Source organism: Epinephelus fuscoguttatus, linkage group LG24, assembly GCF_011397635.1.
Source record: "Epinephelus fuscoguttatus linkage group LG24, E.fuscoguttatus.final_Chr_v1".
Taxonomy (NCBI): Eukaryota; Metazoa; Chordata; class Actinopteri; order Perciformes; family Serranidae; genus Epinephelus; species Epinephelus fuscoguttatus.
Genome location: NC_064775.1, coordinates 1,389,795 through 1,404,601, shown reverse-complemented (window position 1 = coordinate 1,404,601; position 14,807 = coordinate 1,389,795). Strand labels below are relative to the sequence as shown.

At 39.1% G+C, this 14,807-nt stretch overlaps 1 protein-coding gene across 1 annotated transcript in view; it reads right to left on the bottom strand.

The window, feature by feature from the left end:
* Positions 1-8,177: 8,177 nt before the first annotated feature.
* Positions 8,178-14,807, bottom strand: part of LOC125885254 (alpha-tectorin-like) — a 30,660-nt gene continuing 24,030 nt past the window's right edge. Inside the window, exons 12-23 of the mRNA XM_049570804.1 lie at positions 14,426-14,666; positions 13,226-13,370; positions 13,022-13,121; positions 12,865-12,924; positions 12,252-12,451; positions 10,986-11,108; positions 10,415-10,605; positions 10,043-10,194; positions 9,699-9,944; positions 9,462-9,618; positions 8,507-8,622; positions 8,178-8,278 (exon numbers count right to left, since the gene is read on the bottom strand). Coding sequence (XP_049426761.1) covers positions 8,536-8,622; positions 9,462-9,618; positions 9,699-9,944; positions 10,043-10,194; positions 10,415-10,605; positions 10,986-11,108; positions 12,252-12,451; positions 12,865-12,924; positions 13,022-13,121; positions 13,226-13,370; positions 14,426-14,666 — 1,702 coding nt within the window. The 3' untranslated portion in view covers positions 8,178-8,278; positions 8,507-8,535. The remainder of the gene's footprint in view (positions 8,279-8,506; positions 8,623-9,461; positions 9,619-9,698; positions 9,945-10,042; positions 10,195-10,414; positions 10,606-10,985; positions 11,109-12,251; positions 12,452-12,864; positions 12,925-13,021; positions 13,122-13,225; positions 13,371-14,425; positions 14,667-14,807) is intronic.

Below are 14,807 nucleotides of genomic sequence, written 5' to 3'. Positions count from 1 at the left end.
AAGTTTTTTCATGGTTTTGGACGACATACTATACTATGACTTTTTTTTCATGATTTTGGACGACATGCTATACTATGATGTTTTTTCATGGTTTTGGACCACATGCTATACTATGACCTTTTTTTCGTGATTTTGGACGACATGCTATACTGTGACCTTTTTTTCATGGTTTTGGACGACATGCTATACTATGACTTTTTTCATGGTTTTGGACGACATGCTATACTGTGACTTTTTTTCATGGTTTTGGACGACATGCTATACTATGACTTTTTTTCATGGTTTTGGACGACATGCTATACTATGACATTTTTTCATGGTTTTGGACGACATGCTATACTATGACGTTTTTTCATGGTTTTGGACGACATGCTATACTATGACTTTTTTTCATGGTTTTGGACGACATGCTATACTATGACTTTTTTTCATGGTTTTGGACGACATGCTATACTATGACTTTTTTTTCATGGTTTTGGACCACATGCTATACTATGACCTTTTTTCATGGTTTTGGACGACATGCTATACTATGACCTTTTTTTCATGATTTTGGACCACATGCTATACTATGACTTTTTTTCATGATTTTGGACCACATGCTATACTATGACTTTTTTTCATGATTTTGGACCACATGCTATACTATGACTTTTTTTCATGATTTTGGACCACATGCTATACTATGACTTTTTTTCATGATTTTGGACGACATGCTATACTATGACTTTTTTTCATGGTTTTGGACGACATGCTATACTATGACTTTTTTTCATGGTTTTGGACGACATGCTATACTATGACTTTTTTTCATGGTTTTGACGACATACTGTACTATGACCTTTTTTTCATGATTTTTTACCACATGCTATACTATGACTTTTTTTCATGGTTTTGGACGACATGCTATACTATGACTTTTTTTCATGATTTTGGACGACATGCTATACTATGACTTTTTTTCATGGTTTTGGACGACATGCTATACTATGACTTTTTTTCATGTTTTTGGACCACATGCTATACTATGACTTTTTTTCATGGTTTTGGACGACATGCTATACTATGACCTTTTTTTCATGGTTTTGGACGACATGCTATACTATGACTTTTTTTCATGGTTTTGGACCACATACTATACTATGACTTTTTTTTCATGATTTTTTACCACATACTATACTATGACCTTTTTTTCATGGTTTTGGACGACATGCTATACTATGACTTTTTTTCATGGTTTTGACGACATACTGTACTATGACCTTTTTTTCATGGTTTTTTACCACATACTATACTATGACCTTTTTTTCATGGTTTTGGACGACATGCTATACTATGACTTTTTTTCATGGTTTTGGACCACATGCTATACTATGACTTTTTTTCATGGTTTTGGACCACATGCTATACTATGACTTTTTTTTCATGATTTTTTACCACATACTATACTATGACCTTTTTTTCATGGTTTTGGACGCCATGCTATACTATGACCTTTTTTTCATGGTTTTGGACAACATGATATACTATGACTTTTTTTGTCATGATTTTGGACGACATGCTATACTATGACTTTTTTTGTCATGATTTTGGACGACATGCTATACTATGACCTTTTTTTCATGGTTTTGACGACATACTGTACTATGACCTTTTTTTCATGGTTTTTTACCACATACTATACTATGACCTTTTTTCATGGTTTTGGACGACATGCTATACTATGACCTTTTTTTCATGGTTTTGAACCACATGCTATACTATGACTTTTTTTCATGGTTTTGGACGACATGCTACACTATGACCTTTTTTTCATGATTTTTTACCACCTACTATACTATGACCTTTTTTCATGATTTTGGACGACATGCTATACTATGACCTTTTTTTCATGGTTTTGGACGACATGCTATACTATGACCTTTTTTTCATGATTTTTTACCACATGCTATACTATGACTTTTTTTCATGGTTTTGGACGACATGCTATACTATGACTTTTTTTCATGGTTTTGGATGACATGCTATACTATGACCTTTTTTTCATGGTTTTGGACAACATGCTATACTATGACTTTTTTAATCATGATTTTGGACCACATGATATACTATGACCTTTTTTTCATGGTTTTGACGACATACTGTACTATGACCTTTTTTCATGGTTTTTTACCACATACTATACTATGACCTTTTTTCATGGTTTTGGACGACATGCTATACTATGACTTTTTTTCATGGTTTTGAACCACATGCTATACTATGACTTTTTTTCATGGTTTTGGACGACATGCTACACTATGACCTTTTTTTCATGATTTTTTACCACCTACTATACTATGACCTTTTTTCATGGTTTTGGACGACATGCTATACTATGACCTTTTTTCATGGTTTTGGACCACATGCTATACTATGACCTTTTTTTCATGATTTTTTACCACATGCTATACTATGACCTTTTTTCATGGTTTTGGACGACATGCTATACTATGACTTTTTTTCATGGTTTTGGACCACATGCTATACTATGACCTTTTTTTCATGGTTTTGGACGACATGCTATACTATGACCTTTTTTTCATGGTTTTGGACGACATGCTATACTATGACCTTTTTTTCATGGTTTTGGACGACATGCTATACTATGACTTTTTTTCATGATTTTGGACCACATGCTATACTATGACCTTTTTTTCATGGTTTTGGACGACATGCTATACTATGACCTTTTTTTCATGGTTTTGGACCACATGCTATACTATGACTTTTTTTCATGGTTTTGGACGACATGCTATACTATGACCTTTTTTCATGATTTTGGACCACATGCTATACTATGACCTTTTTTCATGGTTTTGGACGACATGCTATACTATGACCTTTTTTCATGATTTTGGACCACATGCTATACTATGACTTTTTTCATGGTTTTGGACGACATGCTATACTATGACTTTTTTTCATGGTTTTGGATGACATGCTATACTATGACCTTTTTTTCATGGTTTTGGACCACATGCTATACTATGACCTTTTTTTCATGATTTTGGACCACATGCTATACTATGACCTTTTTTTCATGGTTTTGGACGACATGCTATACTATGACTTTTTTTCATGGTTTTGGACGACATGCTATACTATGACTTTTTTTCATGGTTTTGGATGACATGCTATACTATGACTTTTTTTCATGGTTTTGGACGACATGCTATACTATGACCTTTTTTTCGTGATTTTGGACCACATGCTATACTATGACCTTTTTTCATGATTTTGGACGACATGCTATACTATGACCTTTTTTTCATGATTTTTTACCACATGCTATACTATGACCTTTTTTTCATGGTTTTGGACGACATGCTATACTATGACCTTTTTTTCATGGTTTTGGACAACATGCTATACTATGACTTTTTTTGTCATGATTTTGGACCACATGATATACTATGACTTTTTTTGTCATGATTTTGGACGACATGCTATACTATGACTTTTTTTCATGGTTTTGGACGACATGCTATACTATGACCTTTTTTTCATGGTTTTGACGACATACTGTACTATGACCTTTTTTTCATGGTTTTGGACGACATGCTATACTATGACTTTTTTTCATGGTTTTGGACGACATACTATACTATGACTTTTTTCATGATTTTGGACGACATACTATACCATGACTTTTTTCATGATTTTGGACCACATACTATACTATGACTTTTTTTCATGGTTTTGGACGACATGCTATACTATGACCTTTTTTCATGGTTTTGGACGATATGCTATACTCTGACCTTTTTTTCATGATTTTGGACGACATGCTATACTATGACTTTTTTTGTCATGATTTTTCACGACATGCTATACTATGACTTTTTTTCATGGTTTTGACGACATACTGTACTATGACCTTTTTTTCATGGTTTTGGACGACATACTATACTATGACTTTTTTTCATGATTTTGGACGACATGCTATACTATGACTTTTTTTCATGGTTTTGGACGACATACTATACTATGACTTTTTTTCATGATTTTGGACGACATACTATACTATGACTTTTTTTCGTGATTTTGGACGACATACTATACTATGACTTTTTTCATGGTTTTGGACGACATGCTATACTATGATTTTTTTCATGGTTTTGGACCATATGCTATACTGTGACCTTTTTTTCATGATTTTGGACGACATACTATACTATGACTTTTTTTCCGGATTTTGGACCACATGCTATACTGTGACCTTTCTTTCATCATTTTGGACCACATGCTATACTATGACTTTTTTCTGACCCCACCATCTGAATGTGGCAACACAAGTCCAGACTCATCAGACCAGGCAGCGTTTTTCCAATCTTCTATTGTCCAGTTTTGGTGAGAAAACCCGTGTGAATTTTAGCCTCAGTTTCCTGTTGTTAGCTGACAGGAGTGGCACCTGGTGTGGTCTTCTGCTGCTGTAGCCCATCTGCTTCAAGGTTGGACAAGGTGTTGTTGCTTCAGAGATGCTCTTCTGCACACCTTGGTTGGAACCAGTGCTTATTTGACTTCCTGTTGCCTTTCTATCATCTTGAACCAGTCTGGCCATTCTCCTCTGACCTCTGGCATCAACAAGGCATTTTGGCTCACTGGATATTTTCTCTTTTTGGGACCATCCTCTGTAAACCCTAGAGATGGTTGTGCTGAAAATCCCAGTAAATACTCAGACCAGCCCGCCTGGCACCAACAACCATGCCACGTTGAACTTCAGCACCTGTCAGTCAATCCTAGCGCCTATGACAGTGACCTCTATGAGATACCTACCTGTGATTGGAAGAGGCTTGAGGAGGGAGGGTTGTTGTTATTCCTGCTGGTGTGGGCGTGGAAGCGAGGAGCACTTGTTGAACATTGTTTTGGCATTGGTCATGGCGCCACAGTGACCTGTGTTCAAGTTAAGGAATAAAAAGCCAGCAAAATGTGTTTGTGCCTCGTAGCCTGCACATATATCCATATACAGTACAGGCCAAAAGTTTGGACACACCTTCTCATTCAATGCGTTTTCTTTATTTTCATGACTATTTACATTGTAGATTCTCACTGAAGGCATCAAAACTATGAATGAACACATGTGGAGTTATGTTCTTAACAAAAAAAGGTGAAATAACTGAAAACATGTTTTATATTCTAGTTTCTTCAAAATAGCCACCCTTTGCTCTGATTACTGCTTTGCACACTCTTGGCATTCTCTCCATGAGCTTCAAGAGGTAGTCACCTGAAATGGTTTTCCAACAGTCTTGAAGGAGTTCCCAGAGGCGTTTAGCACTTGTTGGCCCCTTTGCCTTCACTCTGCGGTCCAGCTCACCCCAAACCATCTCGAATGGGTTCAGGTCCGGTGACTGTGGAGGCCAGGTCATCTGCCGCAGCACTCCATCACTCTCCTTCTTGGTCAAATAGCCCTTACACAGCCTGGAGGTGTGTTTGGGGTCATTGTCCTGTTGAAAAATAAATGATCGTCCAACTAAACGCAAACCGGATGGGATGGCATGTCGCTGCAGGATGCTGTGGTAGCCATGCTGGTTCAGTGTGCCTTCAATTTTGAATAAATCCCCAACAGTGTCACCAGCAAAACACCCCCACACCATCACACCTCCTCCTCCATGCTTCACAGTGGGAACCAGGCATGTGGAATCCATCCGTTCACCTTTTCTGCGTCTCACAAAGACACGGCGGTTGGAACCAAAGATGTCAAATTTGGACTCATCAGACCAAAGCACAGATTTCCACTGGTCTAATGTCCATTCCTTGTGTTTCTTGGCCCAAACAAATCTCTTCTGCTTGTTGCCTCTCCTTAGCAGTGGTTTCCTAGCAGCTATTTGACCATGAAGGCCTGATTCGCGCAGTCTCCTCTTAACAGTTGTTCTAGAGATGGGTCTGCTGCTAGAACTCTGTGTGGCATTCATCTGCTCTCTGATCTGAGCTGCTGTTAACTTGCCATTTCTGAGGCTGGTGACTCGGATGAACTTATCCTCAGAAGCAGAGGTGACTCTTGGTCTTCCTTTCCTGGGTCGGTCCTCATGTGTGCCAGTTTCGTTGGAGCGCTTGATGGTTTTTGCGACTCCACTTGGGGACACATTTAAAGTTTTTGCAATTTTCCGGACTGACTGACCTTCATTTCTTAAAGTAATGATGGCCACTCGTTTTTCTTTAGTTAGCTGATTGGTTCTTGCCATAATATGAATTTTAACAGTTGTCCAATAGGGCTGTCGGCTGTGTATTAACCTGACTTCTGCACAACACAACTGATGGTCCCAACCCCATTGATAAAGCAAGAAATTCCACTAATTAACCCTGATAAGGCACACCTGTGAAGTGGAAACCATTTCAGGTGACTACCTCTTGAAGCTCATGGAGAGAATGCCAAGAGTGTGCAAAGCAGTAATCAGAGCAAAGGGTGGCTATTTTGAAGAAACTAGAATATAAAACATGTTTTCAGTTATTTCACCTTTTTTTGTTAAGTACATAACTCCACGTGTTCATTCATAGTTTTGATGCCTTCAGTGAGAATCTACAATGTAAATAGTCATGAAAATAAAGAAAACGCATTGAATGAGAAGGTGTGTCCAAACTTTTGGCCTGTACTGTATAAGATCTTGTGTTAAGGCAGAGCAGGTAGGCACACCGACATTTGGCTGGTGCTACACCATCATGGAGGTTTAAAAAGCAGTCTCATGCCATCATTATAGGCTTTGCTTTTCCTGTAGGAGCACCACAAGTGGGCAGTATAAAAAGAACTATGTTCACATTAACCGAGCACATGCTGAATTTGCGAACAACTTGCGACACTGTCTGTAGATATCTTTGTGTATATCAGATAAATCAATGACAATGTCACAGCTGGGATATTTAATCTCATTACACACTTTAAGAGCAACACCAGATAAGAGGAATTCAGGAAATACTGATTTTCTGTCTTTCTGAGAACGCTGTTCTCTGACTAGATAAAAATAATCAGTCCAAGTGCGGTCTGCTCTTCTCCTCTCCTCACTTTCCACTCCTTTTTCTGTTTTAAATTGCCACATAATAATTTATATAATTATCTTCTAAACACGCTTTAAGGATGTCGCAGCGGCTGCAGGTCCGCGCTCTCTGTGCACAGCCTGTTAGAGCGGAACCAAACTGCATGCTACATTGGTTTAAATGAATTATTATCACTGCGGTGTGCACTAACCACATCATCTGGTCACACACATACACACACACCCACACCCACACACACACACACACACACACACACACACACACACACGCAGGCTGAGGTTCAAGAAAAAAAAGATGAATGAATAAAAGATGAACAAATGAATGACTGAGACTTGTGTTTTCCCACACCCTTTACTGATTTTTTTTGGTCTTTGTTTTGCTGACAGTAATGATAAAATAGTAACAGTACAACAGCATGCCTCTGTGTTATTTAACTGACAATCATTAATCTACCAACAATCACCATTTGAACATTCACATTCACATCAGGATTTTCCTTCAACTGGATCTTAAAACCTTCTCGCTGTCTTTCAGCTGAAACTTCTTTTTACTTCATGTCACTGAAACAGAAATTTGTGTTCCTTCATTCACTGGGTAGCATTTAAGCTGTGTACATTTAAAGAAGGCAGGTGAAATTAGATTAAAGAAGAAATTAAAAAAAACACAATGGTGCAAAAGTTTGTAATCCGCTGCCACAGAAGCTTCTGTCTGAGAGGACAACTCCATATGTTTGAATGCTCTTTGATGCTTTCAGGGTTTATAAAGTCCTCTTTACAAATAAATCCAGTTACACTGATGTAGTTTCATGATAAAGTAAGTTCATTTCATTCTTCTTCTTCTTCTGGAGCCAAAATGATTTCAAATACATCAAATGTCTGAATTAAACTGTTTTTAATCTCTTTTAAAATAAAATTGAAGGAATAAAAAAAATATCAATAAAACAGCTGATTCCAAACTTTTCCACAGCAGTGTATATTTCAAAAGAACCCACAGGACCAGGAAGTAGTGCATGGACTCAATAAAACCCTCTAAACCCTTCATTGATTATTTTGTACTTCACTGGACTATACTTCAATTATTACACCACAGATTATATGTGCATGAATCAGTGGGTCGAATCAGCAGCCCACAGATTCTGCAGAGATAATAAACGCCATCTCAGGTGGATGAAACGAAGATTATCTGCCGACGCTGTTTCACAGCAACGATAACTTCTTGTTGGGATGAAGCTCAAATCAGGAATCACCTGAGAGGACAAAACTATGATGAGTCATGGTTTGGACTTGAAAGATCAAATATCTAAGATTGTCGTTTAACTTTCTGCTAATGAGAGGATGAACCCTTTTTAAATTAAGGACCCTTCCTCTAGCACCACCTGCAGAACAAACTCTACATCTTTAGCTCCAAGAAAAGCAAATCAGCTCTGACTTCAACAACAAATTAATTCCTAAAAAACAAATATACTCATACATACCTTGTAATCCATCAGAAGGGGAGCTGTCTTTAATTATTCCAGGACATAGAGATACGGGCCGAGTTTCTATCATATTTAGACCTGAAAGATCTGCGCCTCCTTTTACTGCTACAGTCCTGTAAGACAGAGAGGACGGTCAGGTGTGTTGGCTTCACCAAGGTCAACACTTCTATACTCATTGACAGTGCACATTCTTTAACCTGCATTATTCTTTATTTTAAGACACAGGGATATATGTTTCATTTCTTAATCATACTTTTTAACAAGACGATCTTAATTGAAAACTGGCTGAAATATTTTTAAGGCACTGCAAATTTTTCAGGGCAGAAATGTTTTGTAACGGATTCGTCTCATCCCAGTCAGCAAAATAAATAAATAGATGAAATGCATCAATGGCATGTACGTTTCTGCAAACCACGCATACGTTGCATAAAGATGTTATTTTGTACAAGGGCGGAAATTCTATTTCATTGTTGGGGGGGACAATAAACAGAAGTATTTCTCAGGAGCAGTTTTCGGAGGGGACCAGCACAGTTGAGGTCAAATTTACTGTTGTAACACATTTAAATGGAACCGGCATGGTCAAATGTATTTAATAATTATATCAAAAGTGATAATAATGTTTAGAACAGCATCCCTTGTGAGCAGTGGTCTGCAGATTGGCAGGCAGCATCCACCATCCCCTCCACCTCGATATACTACGTCACTTTAGAAACGTTGAAATGGATGAAATGTAACGTCAGCATTTTCTTCTGGTAACTGGGGTGATCAACACTTAATACACCACCTAGCTCCACCTCCATCTATGCTGCTGCTCACACATTAATGCATCACTACTAATAATCCTTTAAGAATAATACTGTGAAAGGAACCATACAGTGTAGTGAGTACTTTTAGGTTGGTTACTGTTAAGTTTTACGATGTTGTTTGTGAGTACTTCCTCCACCCCTCTTACCGGATCGCATTGTTCCTCCTCAGGCAGGCACAGCTCCACCTCACAGTTCAGGTTGATCTTGCCACTTTTCCCAGTGAACTGGAACAGGTTGAAAGAGAAGGAGTTGGACGTTTGCACCCCGTTTCCCTCCAGCTCCACCGTCGAGTCATCACCACATCTGCTCAGAAACCAGAAAACACTCATGATGACATCAGCAGCATCAACAGTTGATCCATACAGCCTCTGACAGAGTCTCACTTGTTACTGATGAGGTTGTACGGTGAATCGCCGACTCCTGCTTCCTCGCTTTCTGCTGAGCAGGATTTGGTCACTAAGACAACCTTGTTGGAATCCAGCCCTGTCGTCATCAGCGTCACATAGATCTTCTGGTTCAGGTGGAGGTCAGTGTTCTCATCAATAAGGTTCTGGTGCTGGCTGTCAGTGTACGCGCTCATCGTCAGTGAGAAAGTAAAATCTCCAGAAGTAATTGTCTTCTCCACAGAGCTGCAGAGCACACACACAAACACGCACACTTCAGCCATGTTAAACTTCAACAAGCTGCACAGAAATGACCAGCTGGAGCTCAGTCGGCCTCCACACACCTGTCCACGATCTTTAAGGTCACTTGGTTGAGCTCAGGGATTCTGTAGAGGCAGGAGAAGTCGATCATCACTTGGTCGTGGCGAACGATAACGTCATTGGAATAGTCCTGAGTTGTGATGGTGTTTGCGTATTTCACGTCGTTGCCCTCTTTCTGTATTGTGACATGAACACAGATATAATTTCAGATGAAAGAACATTTACTTCTAGCGACTGAGCTGCATGGTAAAAGGTTTGTTTTTTCATCTGCATATGACATGGTGAATCCAGCCCGAGTCAAAATCCCTGTTGTTTATATTTTAATTACATTATTTCTCATGGAAAGTCTCCACCTTGAATATTCCAGAATTCTGCAACCCTAGGAGAGCACCCACCGAAACCTCCGTCCCACAGGTGTTGCTGCTGTCATCGAAGTGGAAGGTCACCATGTTGGTCATGGAATCAAAAGTACCAGTGCAGTCCGTCTGCTTGAGGTGTAGGGTGGTGTGGTCAATGCCACTGTCCTCCAGCAAACAGTTTGCCATCTTAAGAGTAGCAGTCTTTGTCGTGCAGGCAGTTGGTTCACCTGAACACCCAACAGGACAAAGACGTCAAAATATCACCATCTTCAGTATGGGTCTATTTGAGCCATCTAATCAGTAACAGTTTGTGCTGCTGTTGTCCCATTAATAAAATAAAATGTCTTTGATTCTGAGCTGTTATGGAGGCAGAAATACTCCCATTTTTTAATCAACTACAAACCACAAAATCCAAACAGCTGTGCCTCTGCCACATGTTTGCCTAAATAAAATCAATTCGGGTGTATCAGCAGGTGAGTTAAATGCTCCTCTGTTCTGTGTCATTGCCTTCCTCTGAGAGCACTCTGCACAGTTTACTCAGAATTTACTGTAAAAATATAATCCAAGTTTCCCCAGGTTCTTTCATGCTACAGATGTTGCACTGTACCGAAAGTATTTGGGTACTGGGCGGCATACAGGGCCCGGCAGAAGCAGCGGGTTCCATCCGTCTTATCACCACAGAACTCGTGGTCAGCGCAGTGCTGGCTGTGACAGGGATGAGGGTCAGATGCTACAGACAGACAGACAGACAGAAAGACAGACAGACAGACAGACAGACAGATGAGCTTCACTCTCAAATGAAGGATGAATGACATGAACAGGACGCGAAAAAGAAAAAAAAAAAAAAAGAAGAAGAAAAATAACCAACTGGTCGTGGAACATTATTAATTTAATTTATGTGCTGCTTTAAACTCGACTTACTTTGACTTTGATTCCACTTCATTTATCTGACAGCTACTTGTGACATGTAATGTTAAAAAAATGTGATGCATCGTCTGTCCTGACCCTGCGTCCTCGTTTGAGGACATTGCATTTGGGTTTACTGCATCTTATACGTCATTCTGCTTAACTAAGACCTGTTGTCCTTGATCGTAGACACTTTTTTTGTGCCATCTAGTGGTAGCAAAAGCACAGTACACCAATCCATGTTTGAACAAGATGGTGGCCATCACTGCCAAGTCAGTCTGCAGCCGATCCGACACGAAAGTGGACCTGATCAAATGTTACGGCTGAAACTTGATGATTTACACTAAATAATGTCTGTCGTTTGATATGGAATTCAGATTCGAGCGATTGTGGCAACAATGACAAGCTAAGACCCTGTTAAGTAGAAAGTACACGTTTAAGGACATACAGATTTTACTGTTGTCTCATTAAAGGACATTGGGACTCTATCACTGGATTATTGCAGCCCTTCACACAGGCCAATTAGGTGCGACAGACCGTTCCTACAGACAATGGGACACTCCTATCTTGGAGTAACGAGCAGTGAAAATTCCTACAGAGTTACAAAATGAACAAATCACAAGGTGTCGGGACATTTTTTTTTCCTCCAAACATGACAATGCTTAGTTTTTTATACTTATCACGCGTTAATAATCCCGAACATCAGCTCCAGTCTCAGGAGGATAAATATTTTAAACTCATGCTGTACAGAGATCTTCACATCATGAGCTTCAGCATTAAAATTGAAGGTTGTGGACGGTGTGTTTCACCCCAAGTCACTCTGTTTCTGTCAAGTTCATTCTACTTTCTCTGGTCTGTATGATTAGAAATAGTTTCAGCTTGGAACAGCAGGGGAAATCATTTCAGTGTGATCTCGTCTCATCCCATTGCATCAAAAACAATAAAGAAAACTGAATGATGATCTTACAGCAGCCCTCTACTGAACTCCAGTCCAATGTGATGTCGAAGGACAGTTTGCAGGACTTGGCATAAGCCTCAAAAAACTGGCATTTGTGACCGTCCACATCTGGGTAGTGGCACAAGATGGATTTGCAGGCACTGATGTAGGACGTTGTGTCAATGTGCTCATTGCAGGTATCGAAGGGAGCCTGGTTCAGGAGTTCACAGCTGTTCCAGCCATGCAGAGAGGAAGAATGAGAGTAAATTAGCACTTTTCTGATAGTTCAAACATTCATTCATAAAATTGACCCTCAACATTCTAATGCTGTAAAGCTTTTTATTAAACCAGTATTTCTGCACAGTGGCAGATAAAGTTTAGGCTAATATTATCAGTTCACATTTCACTATTCATGGAATTAGATCCCAGTAGTCCTGTGATCCAAACATGTCCAATAACTCCAGAGCATCGTAAAGTCCAACAGTCAGAATGTAATAACAAAAGATAGATGTTGTTGTTTTTTTTCTCCAAAAAAATTACATCTAACAAAATGTTCGGCTTCAATCCTCTTTTGTTAATGTTCAGTGTTTCAAAAACATTCTTACTGTGGTCAAAAACATGTTCTGATATGTTCAGTTCTTACTGAGCAGTTATGGGCGCGCAGTCTGGATCAATGCTGTCGTCGGTTTTTTCAGTGCCACATCTGGGGGGAGACAAACAGCACATTGAACTTAACACCTGAACAAAATCAATAAAGAGGTTGGTGTCAGTTAGTGTATCAAGTTAAGACTAAGTCATACTCAGAGTCACTTTCAGAAGACTTGAGGTCACTGAAGGTGGGGGCGTAGACTGCATCAGAGGGGTTACCACACATGCCCTTGACATTACTGTCAGTTGGTCCTGGTCAATGTGAGGAGTGACATAAAGACAAATCAATGAACCCTTGACATAATAATCACTTCTGTCATTATTATAAATATATAAGAATTTATAGTTTTCTTTACCTGACACATGTGCACTGTAGCCATCATAGACGACTTCCAATGAGGTGCCGGGTACCTTGAAAGTAACTTCGTTCTGTACCTTGCGGATCTCCACACCGTGCTGGGTCTCAAACTGGTCGGTGAGTGTCAGTGGGTTACTATCAACCTACATCACAGAAGATCAGTGAAGGACACACTGGGTCAAGTGTCTGAAATATATGCATGCATGTGCTCAGCATTTGGAGGTGCATTCGTGTCAGTACTATTTGTGTGAACTGATCGACAACCTGTGTGTAAATGTGTAATCTGTAACTTTAAAACGTTTTCTATGAATACAAGCAGCTCTGCAAATACACAAACAAATTATCTACGAAAACATTTAACTGACACATAAATGAACTCAATTTGAGAATGTCTTCCCAACATGACGACTTTCACACAGATATTTCTGAATCTCAATTCTACACGTGTTTTGTTTGTTTGTTTGTTTGTTTGGTTGGTTGGTTGGTTGGTTGGTTAGAACTATTTCATACTCACAAAATAGTTTTTGAGGAAGGTGTTTTAAATGTACAGATTACACATTAACACACAGGTTGCCGTGTCTCCATATTTGCATGTCCCCACTTAGATTGTGGATTTTGAGATTTTTTGTCTATTGATTTATTCTTGCACCTTTATTTACATTTCACATTATCTATATCCACGAGGGAAGGGTTGTAATAAAAATGGTAGTAACTTTCCAAATGACAATTCTATAGTCTTTATCATGTATTGTTATATATTTGGTACAAAGGGTATATCAATAAAACACCTCTCTGTACAGCAGACATCACAAAGTTCACCAGTATTAAACATCAAGTGTGAGGAGTGTGAAAATAAAATCTAATTAATGACATGAATTAATACTGACCAGTAAATACCTGACATTTGAAAGCTGTGAAAGCCACACAGTGGAACTTTTAGATTACTGTTTCATAGAAATAAATCATACACTGATAACTTTGTAGCATCAAATAGAAATGCTTGAGTTTTTCTATTTGATGCTGCTTAACCACTCTGTCTCAGAAGGAAAGGTGCCAGCGCACATGTCTCCACTTTGAATAACTCCAGGCATGTACTGATCATCAGTGATGGATCAAAGAGAGAGCGTCTATGGTGGATCTTTGACACAACTCTATAAACACACTGTTGCTTGCTTTGAGCTGGATTGTTGCAGCTTACCTCAACTCTTCCACCTTGTTCCACATAGATCTTTGTCCCCGACACTTGAAATATCAAGTGGTCCAAAAATGCCACATCTTTACGTCGTCGTTCCTTGAAAACTGCCACCAGGTCATAACTGGAGCCTGATGAAGGCTTCAACAGAGTGTATGCGCAGCGATCTGTGACTTTGATTGCGTTATTGTTGAAATCAATGATAGAAGAACCAGTCACAGTGCACACTGCCTTGGGTGTAACGCATCTGATGGAGAAGAGAAAGAGACAGATATTTTGTGACTTTTTATTTCTGAAACCAAAATCCAAAGACAGAGAGATATTTTATCGTTTGAAGAGGTCTTCTCCACTGCTGATAAAGTTAAGTGCTTTGAACCGTAAGGGCCAC